This window comes from Syngnathus scovelli, chromosome 21, assembly GCF_024217435.2.
Source record: "Syngnathus scovelli strain Florida chromosome 21, RoL_Ssco_1.2, whole genome shotgun sequence".
NCBI lineage: Eukaryota > Metazoa > Chordata > Actinopteri > Syngnathiformes > Syngnathidae > Syngnathus > Syngnathus scovelli.
In genome coordinates this window covers 6060106-6075686 of record NC_090867.1, presented here as the reverse complement: position 1 = coordinate 6075686, position 15581 = coordinate 6060106, and the positions used below count along the sequence as shown (strand labels likewise).

Sequence of the window (15581 nt, the reverse complement as noted above, 5' to 3'; positions counted from 1 at the left end):
TCCTCTCTAAAAGGTTTGAAGGGTGATTATAAAAACGCGGAAACGCAAAAAGGCATGCATGCTGTGTATGTAAGAGCTGAGATGCCAGACCCGGTCCACCAGATGGTCCACAAAGGTGTTAGCACACAGTGAGTGGGCACGGCGATTGATGCATTGCAACATCCAGGAAGGTGGAACATTTGGCTGCTGACCCGCAGTCACAACTCATCGGCCCTGCCTTCTCCTTATTTAGCAGCAGCCACGGCGCCAACGGCACACGCGTGCGCTCACATACACGCTGGGAACGCGGCACTTTCCCACCCTCAAGGGAGGCCGGACGGTACGGCAGAAAGTTCTTTATGGTTTCTGCAAGGAGGTCACGATGCTGGCTGGGGTAATGAGTGCAAGGAGCCATGGACGCCAATGGAGAAGGCGAGCTGCAACTTACACTTGGATGGAGAACGTCTTTGGGAGGCAAGCGGAGCCATATGATTTCATTTCTGCTCCTTACATGCAACTATGGTGTGTCTTTGGCTAACGTTTCTGAGGCCTGACATCTTGGTGACAAGAAAAAGTCACTGGGGACTTTCTTTTTAGCAAAACACGAAGTGGAAGAAACAATAGCAACGTGATCGACATCAAACTAGAGCAAACTTTGGTGCTCAATGGCCACATTGGATTTTTATTCGATTAACACAGATGGACCAGGTCATAGATGAAGCTTAAATTATTTTTTTTAAATTGTGTTCGTATTTATCTGTAAAACTAAACCCACAACACACACTGCACATTTAAATAGACATACTTTGACCTTATTACAGTTTAGTGTCAATTTAGACAAGATCGTTAACTTGGTTTAGTGTGTTTCATTACACCCCATAAGTAACATGCATTTAAAAAAAAATCTTCATCCAAACAAGAGCTCGTCCAACCCCTCGCTGTCTGGAGACACTCATTCGAAACCCACTAACATGGCGACGCTAATGTAAGGTAAGACGAAATGTAATTAACGCGAAAACACATATTAGAGGAGCTCCAATGTTCCGCTTCTCTCCACGGGACTCCACAGTTAGTCAGTCATCCTGCACCACCATAACATTGCCATTAAGCTCATAATCAATGGTGGCCCAATCAAAGATGTTGCCTTTAGGGACTTTGTGGCCGTAATGCCAGGCTTGGATCATGCTCCCGGACAGGACATAGTCCCACATATTCACATCAGTCATCTCCCCGACGAAGCTCTGCAGGGCTTCCAAGCCACCGAGATGTTTGTCGGGGTCCTGCCCCAGGAGGACGGTGCCTTCGGGACGGATGCTGTGTCCCGGTTTGTATATTTGGTAGGTACTGCGCTTCCCATCTACCCAAAAGGCAGCGAGGCCGGCGACAGATTCCCAGGTCAGGCAGAGGCTGGTACGAAACGTGCCCAGCAGTGGGAGGGCAAAAGAAACGCCGTCTCCGCTCATGTAAAACGAAACGCGCCCGTCCTTCTCGCGCCACACGTTGAGCTCGTCGTAGTCGGCCGTTCGGTAGGCGAACAGGATGATCTGGCGCTCTTCGGGCAGCTCGGTGGCTACGCGCATGCACAGGGTGAAGGCCTTGAGCGCCATCTCCTTCTGCGGCATCAGCGTCACGTAGCTGAAATCCGTCTCGTAAGGGAAGACCAGGACTTTGCTGGCGAGACCCACTGGAGCAAATGGGACAAGCGGGTCATTTTGTCACCGACAATCGCAAGACTACACAACTGTTAGTGTTTTTGAATACCACAAATAAGTTAGGCCACAACCCTTCGACGGCTTGATCTACAAGACAGATCCAAAGCAACACAACCAAACCAGGATCTACGACATTTTACCTTTCCTAGTTGAGGAGTAGGCCAAAGCAAACATGGCAAATAGAAGCACGGCTAACATACGGATAATCTGCAAACAACACACACCGGTAGTCAGTGTACAAGTCACCAAATTTAGTTGGAAAATCCGCTTACCATGATGGCCATGATGTGCGTGGGTCTAGTCAAAGTAATGGCCTTTTCTGTCCTCTACCCTCCTTGTACCAGCCGTGATGTCGGCAAAGACAATAGGCTCAGTGAGGGATTGATACGCACACACACACACACACTTCACAGATGTGTGTTGACGTCCAACCCTTTGCGACTGAGGGCCACAATGCCACTTACATAATAATAAAAGCACGAGGGGAGAGCCCACTTAAAATTGTTTGAAGCATTTTAAAAACAGTTCAATAGCCGCAGGTCAATGCAAGCAGTCTAGTCACTTTTTTAAAAAATATATAATTACAAAGTATTTTTTGCTGTGAAACTAGTAAATTAGTATGTACTGAGCTGAATATGACGTTAATAAGTTAACGTTGGTGTTCAAAAATGACAATTTAGAAGCAACTTGATTTTTGAAGTTATGATTTCTGGACCTTCATTTGACAATGCAAACTATAAGAGAACAAATCATTTCCAAAATATTTGAAATAACTGTCATTTATTCACAGGTTCATGTCATCCGCAATGTTGTATGGCTGTCGTTAACCTTCTGAATTGAAGTCATACCAAAAATACGATACCAATGTGGAGCAAGGGTTAAAGGAAAGTCAACTTCAATTTTTTTTTTTAAATAACTTGCATGTGCCCCCTCCAGTTCCAAACACGGTATTCTGATTAATATTGCATTTGTGGAATGAGTTAAGCAACAAAATTCACCAGTTTTTAATCGATCACTGGGGGCAGCCATTTTGGCAGTTGCCGTCAACGGGTTTTGCAAGTGGCAAAATAGCCTCCCCGAGATGGATTTAAAAAAAAAAAAAAAAAAAAGGTGAATTTTGCCTGTTTAACACTGTTTCAGCTCGTCGGGCTGCACCAAAAAATATTCAAGAAAATTGGGGGTTGACGTCTCGAATGATACTTCAGTGTCCAATACCACAGTAAAAAGAAAAACAGGACCTTCATGTTATCAACATATCTAGATTTAATACACTGAAGCTGAAATACGTCAAGAGAATCAAAGAACCATATTTTGTCAAAAACTGAGACAAGCTAATTCTTTACACCTTCTGAGAGCCACCGGGCTAGAAGTTCCGTCAACTCAAAGAACTGTAACAGAACCTCTGGGAAAACGGAAGTATGCGTGACAGACGATGCGCTTCCAGCATTTTCAAAAAATTGGAGGATGACACGGAAATTTTAGGCGTACGGATTCGCTCCCAACCGGTGATTGTTTTTGCGAGCCGTCAAGGAGACGCTTCAAATTAACAGCAATGACGAGCAAATCAAATGCTTTTTTGTCTTTGTAGTAAAGAGAGCAGTCACTTTGGGGGAGATCTCACGGCACAAGTGACAAACCATGCCGTTTAAAGCTCGTGTATGCCTCAGCTGACATTAAGGAATATGCAGCAATGTGAACGCTGCTCTGATTTCAAAAAGTGTCCTGTTGAAAGAGATTTTTTAGCGCTAAACACAATGCATACATTCATCTCAATTGTCTGCACTTCTGGCAAGCCTTAATATCCATCTTATGGTCCATGTACTACTACACTCTTTGTTTTAATTAATAAAATTCAGTGAGTACAACTTGAGTATACGAGTGGGACAATTACATGTTACTGGTGAGGCAAAAATGTGCATGAGGTGAAAAAAGAAATATAACAAATGATTCTTGTCAACATCTTGTAGCGTGCAATTCGTGTGAAATTCACCTCACTAGTAACGTGTTGTGGTACACCAAAGAAGTCCTACTCAAGAGGACAAAGAGGATACTAGTACACAGTTCATAAGCTGGATATGGAATAAATGCTCACATGCATGATGCGACAAGAACTCACTAAAAATGTCAACGCACACAGCTTGGGGTGAGGGATTGTGGCGCCACCTATAGGTGGAGCTGACAACTGATAAACACCGTTTAACGGAGTATCTCTTTTTTTTTAACTACCGTTTTTTTTTTTTTTTTTTAACCACCGCTCCCCAATGACATTGTGTAAACTTGCATACAAAGTGGTCACATAGAAAGATTTTTTTTTTTTTTGGCATAGTTACCATTTCAGGTCAAAGTGTTAAGAATGAATAATTCTGATTTGTTTTCTTTTGACAGTCACGTGACCGACAAGGGAGCATTCAGCATTCGGTGATTGTGGCACTGGAGATAAAAATGGATAAAAGTAGAGGGAAGAGACCTGAGAGCGACCATACATTGGGGAGCGAAAAAGTAAACTGAAGTAGACAACGTTAAAGGGAGTAGCAGGCCACAAACACAGCCTCACACATTTGGGACGCAAAGAGAACGGGACGGGCTACGAGGTCCACGTCGGCTTCCCGGTGCCAAATTGTGACAGTTCACATCCAGGCAAGGCGCCACATCTTCTCTACAGTCTCGCATAAACTCCAGATGGACAAAAAAAGGGAGACGGGATCCATCTAGTAGTCCTCCACCCATCCGTTCTCCTGGATAAAGGCATCGATGACTTCCTTCATGGCCAGGTTGGGGATCAGCTGGTCCTGGGTCAAGGGGCTTCGAGTGACCGGGTCGAAATGGCCCACTCGCTGAAGGGTTAAAACGGGATGTTGAAATTGCCGCAAAACTACCACATTTGTGTTCTACTCGCGAGATTTTTTTTCCTTCCCTTTTCCCCATTTTGCTTTCGGGACCAACCATATGCCGAGTGTCTTAAGAAGCCCGTATCTCACTGAGCCGCGAGAGTTTGCACTCAGAGAATGTTGGTATTTTGCCAAGGCTTCTAACATTATGCAAGCGGTTGCAAAAAATTGCAAACAGAGCTTCTTGCAAGATTATTTTTGATACATATCTCGATACTTGCGCAGCAATACAAGAACGGTAGATTTTCAAGCGCAACGATCGAGTAGAATAATGATTTGATTCAACATGATGCAGCTGGATTCAAAAAGGTAATGCCTCATTAGGTTCTTGTGGTCATTTTAACATATTAACTTACTTGACAGTATTGAAAACAAGACATTTCATTCAAACACCAAAGAAATTAATTTCTTTGAGTATCGATGCACTCACATTAAACTAGCTCAACCAAGCAATGGGTTGTAACTTAAAAACTTTAAAGTTGGGGCAAATCAATGCTCCACTCTATTTGATGTTTAAGATTTGCCTACAAGTTTCTTAATAACTGCTATGTTGAATTGTGTTTCCTTTTAAAGCAACAAATCACTAAGAGGTCACAACTTTGACCAGAAAGCTATTTAGATGACTGGTTTAACATTTGGTCAGGCTAGTCCCCTGCTAAGTGAGTGTATTTAGGTACCTGGAGATGCTCTTCAATGTCTTTGCGGTCATAGGTGATCCCACTCGGTGTGATGCACGGCTCCCTCATTAACTCAAAACTGATCTTTCCGCACAGATAGTCTGGAATCTCCCGTTTCTGTTGGGACAGGATGCGTGCAGTGCTTGAGACTCACTCAAAAACTTTGTGAAATTTTAACATGTACAAAAAGGCCCTTAGTGACTGCAGACTCTAAATTTCAATTATCATTAACCCCCAAAAAAAGTGTCATGATTGCTTTGCTACTCACTTTTCTCTTTTCATCCACCTGCGAGAACAACTCATCCATGTCCATTAAGTACTTGTCCTGATTGGGTCATAGATTAGGAAGTAATTATTAAAATGTATCACGGAAAAGAAGGTCACCAAATTATACAAACGTACATGTTTGGATGCAATCTTGGCCACATCACCTCCAATGTGATCGTCATCCTGCTTTTCTTTGTAGTCTTCAAGTTGTCTGCGGTACAACGTGATAGTACATTAGTCATCTGTTGAAGAAAGAAAAAAGAAAAAAACACACGCTTGCTCACTAGCCGCCCTCACCGCTCCTTCTCTGCAAGTATGAGTTTGCTCAAGTAGGCGTGAAGCGCGTTCTCCTGGTTGATGCGCCTCTCCTCGATGCTGTTCCAACGCTTCTTCTTGGCCATGCGCAAGGCGCCGGGGATGTCATCACCAAAATTCAACCTCTGTTCCTTTGCCAGATTGTATGCTACAAAAAAATGAAAATAAACAGCACATTTTTTAAACCACATCTTAAAGACATTTGTGATTTTTTTTTTTTTTCCACTGCTGAGTTTATTCGGACCTTTCTGCAGGTTCCCGATGGCTTCGTCGTAGTTCTCCAGCTCCAGGTGACACTGGCCCAGGAAAAAGTAGGCCTTGACCGACTGGGTATCCAGCTCCAGAGCGTGCTTACAGTCGGCTAGAGCTTTGTCATGCTGCTGCAGCTTCACGTGGCAAAGGGCTCGGTTAGTATAGTACACTGCCACGGAGGGGTTACGGTTCTGGAAGGCAGGACATCACACCAGCTTTACACAGACATTAGAAGGAACATGTGTTCATTACAAGAGGATTTACTCACAATGGCCTTGCTGTAGCATGTCGCAGCCTCTTGATACTTGCGGCAGAGGAACAGGCGGTTCCCCTGCTCCTTTAGCTCTTGCGCGGTGGAACTCTTCTCCGGGGTGCCGGCCATCTTCTCCACCGGCTCCGCGGGGCCCGCCTCGCCCTGCTTCCCAATCCTGTTCCCCGTCTCTTCGGCTGGCTCAACCGACAGGCTCAAAAAGCCCCTGTCCCCGCCTGGATCTCCAACACTGTCCACCCCAAAGACAGCATGTGGGTTAGTTCCCGCAATGCAACTGCAATGCGTGTCCTTTTTGCAAACAAGCAACAAAGCGGATTTTTTTGGGGGTTATTTCGCTGACTGACAGGCATTAAAGACAGCGGGGCGAGGACAACGGACGTGTTAACTCTTTGTGAGACGGACGTCAGGAATATATAGACAAAACAAAACACTTTCAAGTTTAAAACACACACGGAGCAAGTGGAAAGGTTGCCACTTGCGTCCGTTTATCAAAGCGTTGACTTTACGCTGAGTAATGGACGCTCGCTGGTTAGCCACCTAGCACAATGCTATCATGACAATTCACTTGGCGACGCATAATAGACGAAGATGATATTAACACTGCAGACAATGAACTGTTAATTCAACCACAGTTGGTCAAAGCCAGTCATACAAAAAAAACAACAACAACGGGCCATTAAAAACCCGATTAGCATTAAGCTAGCAACAACGCTAAATTAGCTCGAGCGCTCGGTGGCTTTTATTTATGTCATGGCGACGGCAGCAATTGAGTTTACTCGTGTTGAATAGCGGTTGTTAAATTGCTCACCTATCGAGAGACGGCTCACATTCAAACTGTTTTTTAAAAATAAATATTGGTTTTACAATGTTTCTGGATTAAATTTCTCTCTCGTGAGCAATCATGACAGGTTGTTGTCCTGCTGACGTCACGCGACGGAAGCCGCAATGGGCACTTTATACGCTGGTTTGATTACTTCGATGAACTTTCATTAATTAAAGTCTGTCTTTTGCGTGTATATTTATCAGTATACTGTATTGAAAGAGAAAGACCATATAATATTCCACACAAAAAAACCGATCATATTTCAAAAGGTGCAGTACAGAGTAGAACCAAAAGAGGGCGTTCTACACTACCCTATATTACAAATCAATTTTGTTTTAGGATTAGATGAGGAAGATGCTTTACCACTAGTCCACAGTGGTATCTTAGTTCATTATTTAATTAATAGGTTCTGACTTGTTCCTATTATTATGGCTTAAGATCCTGTGCAATGATTTAAGTCGAATCAAGTCACATCAGTAATCTTTTTTTTTCTAGGGGCATCCCACCCATGAAGAAAATGCAGCCAACACGCATCAATCTATAGATGACCTCCTGTGCCCTCTATGGGCCTTTATAATACAAAGAACATTCCGATTTAGCCTGGGGTGACTTAGCAAGCTAGTGATTGTCACTTTTATCCCAGGTTGCGAAGCCTCTGCAAAGGCTTGAGTGAAGATTAGTGCACATCCCTAAAGCAAACACACTGGGAAATAAATGAGTGGAGTAAAAAGGGGGGGGGGGGGGTGTACATGCACCACTGCTGTGTGTGTCCCCAGCTGTGTTTACTCATTTACGGCAGTCTGATCCCACAGAAGTCCGACCCAACCTAGGACCACTAGCACAGGGATGATAAATGTTTGGCTACAAGGTCATCATCGCAATAGATTGGCAGCATTGAGAAGGAATTCAAAGTCGTTTCAAGTGTTTACATTTAAACCGGTCGTCATTGTGTCTCCTGTCCCAACCGCCGTTGCCGCTCCACTCCCTTCAAACCCGCTGCACCAGCTGGCTGAGCTTCCCGTCACCTTGGCAACAAGATGAGGAAGTTGCCCAGCTCCTCTGGCACAGCTCAAAGGCAGCCACTTCCTGATTGATTCTCCCTATGTGAGCCGTAGTCGCTTTCCCGTTTGGTTATGGTGCCAAAAAAAAAAAGCGCCTGACAAGCCAAAAAGGATGAACACAGTCTTCTCAGGTTCAAATGGGCAAAACAAAAGCAGCATTCATCTATATGGCCGGCCCTTTGCTCATTTTGACAGAGGAAGAGGCTCATAGACTCTTTGCAAAAGTGGTTGAATGCAGGATGAACGCCGACGTAAAATAATGATGCAAGTTGAGGAAACAGTGGTTATTCAGAAAGCGCACGTGGTTCCGCTAATTAGCCTCCATTGTTTTACCCGCAACACGAGCGGCACGGGGCAATTTGTTTACCTTTTGGATAAATGTGTAAAAAAAAAAATGCAAATGTTCAACACCTGCTCACAAAGTTTGCAACCGCCCTTTACATGGCAGGAGAGGATATTTGCATACAAACAGAAAAGGAAAATTTAAAATAATTAAAACAGAAAAATGTACGATGTTATTTCACTTTTTATCATGAGTTATATTTCCTTATCTGACAAAAATGGAGTCACACACACCTTGATTGGAGCTACTCTCCAACAAGTTGACTGGCTCACTTGCATGAAACCTGTAAAAAAACACACACACAATGACTTCCATTTAAAAAGCTTTGTTTGTTTTGAAAAAGCTGCTTTGTTTTAACAAAACCCCTCCACAGCCCTTGGGGGGGGAGAGACAACACACACACATGCACAGCACCTTCGTAAAACACACACCCACACAGCGTGGATTGATATGTGGCGGCTTGGGGGCTGGATGGCGGCTGCTGTTGTGGTTTGACTGGCATGCGGTGGAGGAGGGGGACTCGTCCACAATGGAGGTAAAATTTTGGAGGGAAATCAAACCTCTTGAGACTGACTTCTGCTGGGGAAAGTTCTCATCCCATTTTTTACTTATCTTTAAAAAAAAAAAAAAAAATCTTAACTTCTATTCAATGTATAGGCTCACTTGAATAACACTTCTTTAACATTTGCACAATCTATGAGGAATCTTGAAAGTTGTGAATGCAATCAGCAGGGGCACCCAGAAGTTACTCTTGGACCACCGCACTGTTGCCCCCACTCCACCTCCACTCCCTGCCCCCTTAGCTCCCGAATGTCCCCTTGGGTCATGCTCTCAGGGTCACCAACCCCCCCCCCCCAGCCAAAGACATGCATAATGAGCTTGGGGCTAATTGTATGAGCATGCCGAGACGTGACATGTATGGAATTCTAACTTTTTGGATGTATCATGTGGTACGTCTTTACAAAGTCATCAAATTCTCAAACTCAACCTCACTGAATACTCGTCTTCAACCTGGAAGTGTGTTGTCGTCAGATTCCAAATTGGACAGTAATCAGATCAGCGCGAGGGGTTTGACTAATGACCAATGACAAGCACCGAACCCTGAAGGAGAGGAGGAGTCGCAATGGTTCAGGGACTTTGGGGGGTCTGGAGGACTGGCGGGGGCCGGCAGGTCAAAGGTGGCGCTTTCAGAGCCGCTCAATCGAAGCACCATTAAAAAGTTTTCTTCTGTGATTCCTCCTTGTAGCATGGAGGTTCCAGTCGATGCACTCGCCTCGACATTACCCTCCCAAAATGAAATTTGAAACCTTCTCTTATAACTACGATCAGCTAACTTTGCCTCACGTTATGATTAATACCAGGAACCGATCAAGGGACGTGTTTTCCCCCAAAACTGAGATGCGTTATGTCATGATTAAAGTATGTCGGAACGTCCTGGTCTACGAGCTTTGTTTTCCTACGCCTGCCGTCCAAATTTCCATCACAAACATCTCACCCCGAATGACCCTTTGCTTTCTGTCGGTGAAGAGGCCCTGATTAGCCTGCATACATGTGCAGATAGGCCTAAAATCCGCCAGACCGAGTGTGTGTGTGTGTGCAAGTGTGCACGCATGAATGTGTCAGCGTCATTCGGGACGATCCTCCATGCTCCAATTATTCTGTTCCTTTTTGCATCCGCTTTTCCTTCGCACTAAAGTGAAACGCAACTGAATAATATGTTATCCGGTTTGTATCGAGATATATTAGGTGTGTGTATACTTGTCGTCCACACCTGTTGGAAGCTTTCAAATCCACCTGCCTGCATGAGAACGTTGCCGCCAAACACCAATGCACCCTGAGGGACGAGTGAACTGATACCCCTGAAGAAAGAGACAGGTGGGGGGGTGGGGGACTCACCGGTGGAGTCAGGGAGTCACCCCAGGGCTCCCCATTTTCTTTTAACAATGGAAGAACCAGTGGATGCACCTAAAAAAAAAAAAGACAGGTAACAATGATGAGCCGCGGGTGATTTTTTTGTTTTGTTTGGAGTTGCAGGTGGTAATAAAGCAAAGACGGGGAGAGGCAGGGTGGGGGCTTTGGGATGTGGTTTAGGTCACCAAAGTAGACTGAATGGCGCTGATGAAAGATAGCGCGACATAAAACGGAGGCTTCACATTCATGTTTGGTGTGCAATTACGCTCACAGCCAGCGTCCATTGAAAGGTGAATTATCATCTGAAGGACCATTATGACCAGCTTTAATCTTCTTATTTTCGCTCTCAAAATCCTCCCAAATTACTTTTTAAAAAGCATTAGAGTCATTGTGTTATTTCTAGTTGCTACTTTCAATTCCAATCGTGTAATATTAATAAGTTATATAGTCACGATGGCGCGCTAACTAGCTAGCTAGCTCGATGGATAGATAGCGTATGGATACATTGTTTATGCTGTGGTCGTAAAAGTAATTTCACGACGTGCATTGTTTCACGAGGCGAATTTCAGTCGTATAATTTTATGAAGTCTCGAAAATGAAATTCAACCCACGGGGACGGCGGCGAGCGTCACGCCGACCGCCGTCCGCATTCTCCACAGGAAAATGGTGAGATTGAGCAGCTGTCGAGTTCTTTATCAATTTTTGCCGCATGAAATGTGACCCGACAGTGTGTAATGTTAGAACAGGGGGGATGAAGTCAAGGTTAGTATGAGGGGCCATCAGGGATATAATTCAGCATTACACACATGAACACACACTACTAAATTTGGTAGTTCAGTAGTGTGTGAGAGTTTTTTGGTAATGTGTGTGTGAGATGTAATTCTGAAATGTGTCCCTAATGGGCCCTCATAGGTCAGCGCATTGGCATGTGTCCATTGTCAGTGCAGGGTCTTGTTGAAGGAGGGGGGTCTTAAAGTTTCGTTCCAAGTCTGTTTGTGCATGTGTGCAGGAAGGCTAATTACATTGTGCACGGCCCAGGATGACCTTCGCTGACCGCACTCAATTGTGAGGAGGATGAGGAGGAGGAGATGAAGAATAGTCCTGCAACAAAAGGAGGAAAAACTGAGCATGCATTCTTTTGGGCTTTTGCAGTTTGTTGCACTTTGAGTGTGCAAGGGTGAAATTTGTCTCCACTTAAATGAGTCCAAGTCAGCATTAAAAAAAAAAAAAAATAGTGTGCACCCGTCAGATAAATAAAATGTGATTTAACTACGTGGTGGGATTTAAACACAAATAGATTACACAATCACTAAAAATGAAGATGACTGAAGTTTTAAATAATCAAGTCGCAATGGGACCAATTTAAGGACCGATTTTGCCCGCCAAAATGATGCATCTGGCCTGAGCGCCAAAATTCCGAGCTTTTGTCGTCTTCGCCATTGTGCTTCGATAACGCCCTATTCAAATGTGGACGTGGTGGGCAACGCCAACATCTGTCTTCCTTGTGGACATATGCAAAGCACTTAGACTAGCCATTGTCAATTTTTAGAGGGACCCTGCGTCTTGAGTTAAGTTTCCCTCCAAATTGATCCGGCCAATTAGAAGCAGTGGCGGGGGAAGGGTGGCCTCTCTAAAAAGCTAAAGACTTTGCAGACAGTGGTGAACCTCTGTCTGACCCCCCACCACACCCAGCTGGGCTCAAACAACAGCCTCTATCGAGACCCCCGGCAGGCCTGAGGCTGGCCTGCAGATAACAATACACTCAGCTGGATTCCAAAACTCGGGATGGGGAGTCGACGTTTCCAATGAGAGCCGTGAACGGGAAGTGAAAGCCCAAGCGGGTTTCCCTCCAAAATGAAACAAAGAAAGGAGACGTCGATAACAATATGAAGATGTTCAGGATAATCTTTCACCAAAACTACGGAAACGCTTACTTAGCATATTTGTAATATGCAGAATAATTTTTTTGGGCTTGTTTTTAAATGAACCCCTTCTTGTGTTCATTTTGGACACCTGCGGCCTGCCTCATCCCTTCACTCAACAAATGGACTGTCCCCGGGGGCACACAGCTGTGACCTTTGAACCCAGACGCTATAATTAGGTTATATATAGAGCTGACGGATGCGTAAAATGGGGAAAAATGTCAAAGGGTAGAGCAGCGCAGGCCACGAACAGAAAAGTGGTTTTCAAGAGACTGAAATATTCGGTACAACAATGATGAATGGGATTTAATGAGTAAAGTAAAACTGGCATTGATTGCATTATATTTATCACAATGATTCAAAAATCGGATATTTAAAGGTGGAGAAGATAAAAAGCACACCAGGGTGACATGCGAGTATTGTGACAGTGAAGCTAAGTGATCTATTACATGTTTGGAAAAGCATTAGGGGGCGTTCTCATGGCGTCTCTGTGCGTTTCCAGCTGCGTTTGCCATCCGGGCTTTCTGTTTATCTGCTGACTTGTACACCCCCCCCCCTCCCAAAAAAAAAGAAATTTACTGTCAAACAAACAAACGCGCATCAAGATCCTGAGAAAGCGCAATGAGAAAGTAGGTGTCATTTTTCACATGTGACTCTCACGATGCGGGGGGGCTTGGGAGTAAAAATCAGAGGTGGGAGTAAATCATAAGTCTTAGCCTTCAAGTTGCAAGTTACTGGGGTGAGACAAAAAAAATAAAACAATAAAAATCTGGCTTCCTGCTATGGCTAATACATGAAATAGTACTCACAGTCATATATTCCTTATCCTCTGCGTGGATCTGAGATAAATTGAAGCTTCCAGGAAGGCTGCAGCACAATGTTCGTTCAATTTCTGGACAGTGGAATAGAAACTGATTTAAAACACATGTTTTTTAGGAGGCTAGAACATAATGGGCTTTTCATTCATTCAAAAAAAAAATGACAAGGTCATGTAAAATCCTTCATTGGCTTTCCCATGACCAAAGCGAGCAAGTCAAACAAAAAACATGCAAAACAAGCAGTCAAGGTTTGCCAGCAAAGTGCAGGAATGCTGATTATCGGCGCGGCGCGACAAGATCTCATTACCAGCAGATAGATAGATGACTTAGTGCTGGAAAACAAACAGGAGCCAGGCCAGATCAGACGGATTAGCGCTGATGTGCCATGGGAAGCGAGCCAACAGTCATGGGAAATGCTCAAGTTTGCATTGAACGCTTTTTCAAATGATGCAAGTTCAACTTGGCCATATTGAAATGTTGCGCAAGAATCCACTTGAATTACAGTCAAGCCTTGCGATGCACCTAACTTGAATATTCACTTTCCATCGTTGAATGAAATTCTCAATACCAGCATCAAATTTTGAGAAATTATTTTTAAAGCAGGCAAGGCCAGTCTAGTTTCACAATAATGACAGAAAATATATTTCTAATAAACCTAATTTATTTTACCGTAATTTCCGGACTATAAGCCGCGACTTTTTTCCAAAATTTTGAGCCCTGTGGCTTATAGTCAGGTGCGGCTTATATAAGATTTTTTTTGTAATTTTTGTGATGACTTGATCACTTTTATACACTCGTAAAAAGGCTGTGGACCACTGTTGTGCGGTATCTTGAAGAAAAAAAACACAACAAAAATACTATTTTGAAACACTACTATGGCTGCTGCTTATTCTGGCTGTGTTGCTTGTGACTATTGAGTTTAGTAGGAATTCACGCTAGGTGACCTGCGTCAAAGGGCTCTAAACCCTTTCTTTTACTCTGCCATGTGACTCAGAGATGACACAAAGCAGTGCACACTTCCGTGTTGCTGCGGTATTACTGCTGCGTCACAGGCAATGTTTAGAAAAACATGTTAAAGTATGTTGTTAAAACTTTAAAAAGGCTTTCTGTGTCCTGTCTTTCTTTGTAAAAAACTCGTGTGCACGTGCGGCTTATAGTCCGTTGCGGCTTATGTAAGAAAAAAACTAAAATATCCCCGAACTTTAGCTGGTGCGGTTTATAGTCCGGTGCGGCTTATAGTCCGGAAATTACGGTAGTCATAATGAATGTTATTACTAATTCACAAATTACATGTAAATAAAATGAATAAAATCACTTTTCATCAATTGATGATTTTTTTGGTATGTGTATATCAAAAAATATTTGAAAAATGACCTTTTTATATTAAAAATCATCGAGATCAGTGAATAAAAGCTTAAAATAAATCAAATAAATACATTTTAATAAACCAATTCCTAGAAAACAATTACATTAAGCAACATATATTATACAAATGTTGAAAACAATTTTTGGTACCTGATTAAAGAACAAAGGGGGTGCGGGGGGGACGTACGTGTCCCGCGAGCCACCCTTTTCCCACAGCTAAACTTCCCACAACGATTCTTTGGGAAATGTTTCAGCATGAGGAAGTGCTAAGGGAAAGTTACACACATGTCAAGGTCCCATAAACACTGTTGACACCACACTGTTACTACATCCTCCCCATGTTTGCACTCGCACAAACACACACTGGAATACAGAACACTGAGCAAACACACAAACGTCTCACACTTGAACGGCAACTCTCGTATGCGTACAGCGACGCTGTTTGAAGACATTGACGTGCAGGTGAGACCATGTTGAGAATTCGGTATGCCATCAAAAGCAGTATTGTTTTAGTGGAAAAGACACCGAAACGAACATTTTATTCGATACTGATAGATAATGAAAATCGTTTCTGTTAATAAAATGTCCAGATCATTTTTTTTTTCTATAGGATGTCGATATTTGAGCTATATTGATAAATTCGGTCAGGTTGGTCAATCCCAGTGTAGTCCATCACCGAGTTTTGACATTAATGGATTCATTTTTGCAGCCCCCCGTCTGTGGTGGGCTTTGAAACACAAAGCTCCATCCCGGCGGAGACAATAAAGCTGCACATGAGTCTTTGTGCCGGCCCAGCGGCCTTGTCATAACTCCATCAACGGGCCTTGACTTTGATCACGCACACCCAAAAGTCGCTAAGTCGGCGAAATGGATGGAGGTGGACAAAAGAATATTTCATTTGCTTCTAAATACCTCGGCATGAAGGCGGGCGGGGGGGGGGGGGGGGGGGGGGGTTCACCCCCTATCACCGACGCTGT

The 15581-nt window shown here is 43.8% G+C and overlaps 2 protein-coding genes and 1 long non-coding RNA gene across 3 annotated transcripts; all 3 read right to left on the bottom strand.

Annotated features, from left to right (window-relative positions):
- Positions 1-633: 633 nt before the first annotated feature.
- LOC125991047 (C-reactive protein) lies at positions 634-2302 on the bottom strand. Its single transcript, XM_049758545.1, has 3 exons — positions 1964-2302; positions 1832-1898; positions 634-1663 (listed from the first exon to the last, which is right to left on the bottom strand). Exons 1-3 carry the CDS (start codon positions 1973-1975, stop codon positions 1053-1055), a joined length of 690 nt encoding a protein of 229 aa, XP_049614502.1. The 5' UTR covers positions 1976-2302; the 3' UTR covers positions 634-1052.
- Positions 2303-2934: 632 nt separating this feature from the next.
- stub1 (STIP1 homology and U-Box containing protein 1) lies at positions 2935-7324 on the bottom strand. The gene is made up of 8 exons (XM_049758544.1): positions 7170-7324; positions 6359-6590; positions 6083-6281; positions 5821-5986; positions 5659-5734; positions 5525-5581; positions 5257-5373; positions 2935-4525 (listed from the first exon to the last, which is right to left on the bottom strand). The coding sequence occupies exons 2-8, from the start codon at positions 6470-6472 to the stop codon at positions 4400-4402; spliced, it is 855 nt and encodes a 284-aa protein (XP_049614501.1). The 5' UTR covers positions 6473-6590; positions 7170-7324; the 3' UTR covers positions 2935-4399.
- A 1436-nt stretch (positions 7325-8760) lies between these two features.
- Positions 8761-15541, bottom strand: LOC125991740 (uncharacterized). The gene is made up of 6 exons (XR_007489435.2): positions 15517-15541; positions 14755-14870; positions 13231-13313; positions 11522-11600; positions 10485-10553; positions 8761-8871 (listed from the first exon to the last, which is right to left on the bottom strand). It is a non-coding gene; the product is annotated as an uncharacterized lncRNA (long non-coding RNA).
- Positions 15542-15581: the final 40 nt, after the last annotated feature.

What these genes read in the sequence shown, in the direction of transcription:
- stub1 (XM_049758544.1), bottom strand. Translation starts at nt 6,472, where the DNA reads ATGGCCGGCACCCCGGAGAAGAGTTCCACCGCGCAAGAGCTAAAGGAG. An exon ending in CATCGGGAACCTGCAGAAAG is followed by an intron (nt 5,987 to 6,082) that starts GTCCGAATAAAC and finishes ATTTTTTTGTAG; the next exon opens with CATACAATCTGGCAAAGGAA. An exon ending in CCAAGATTGCATCCAAACAT is followed by an intron (nt 5,582 to 5,658) that starts GTACGTTTGTAT and finishes TGACCCAATCAG; the next exon opens with GACAAGTACTTAATGGACAT.
- LOC125991047 (XM_049758545.1), bottom strand. An exon ending in CTACTCCTCAACTAGGAAAG is followed by an intron (nt 1,664 to 1,831) that starts GTAAAATGTCGT and finishes CATTTGCTCCAG; the next exon opens with TGGGTCTCGCCAGCAAAGTC.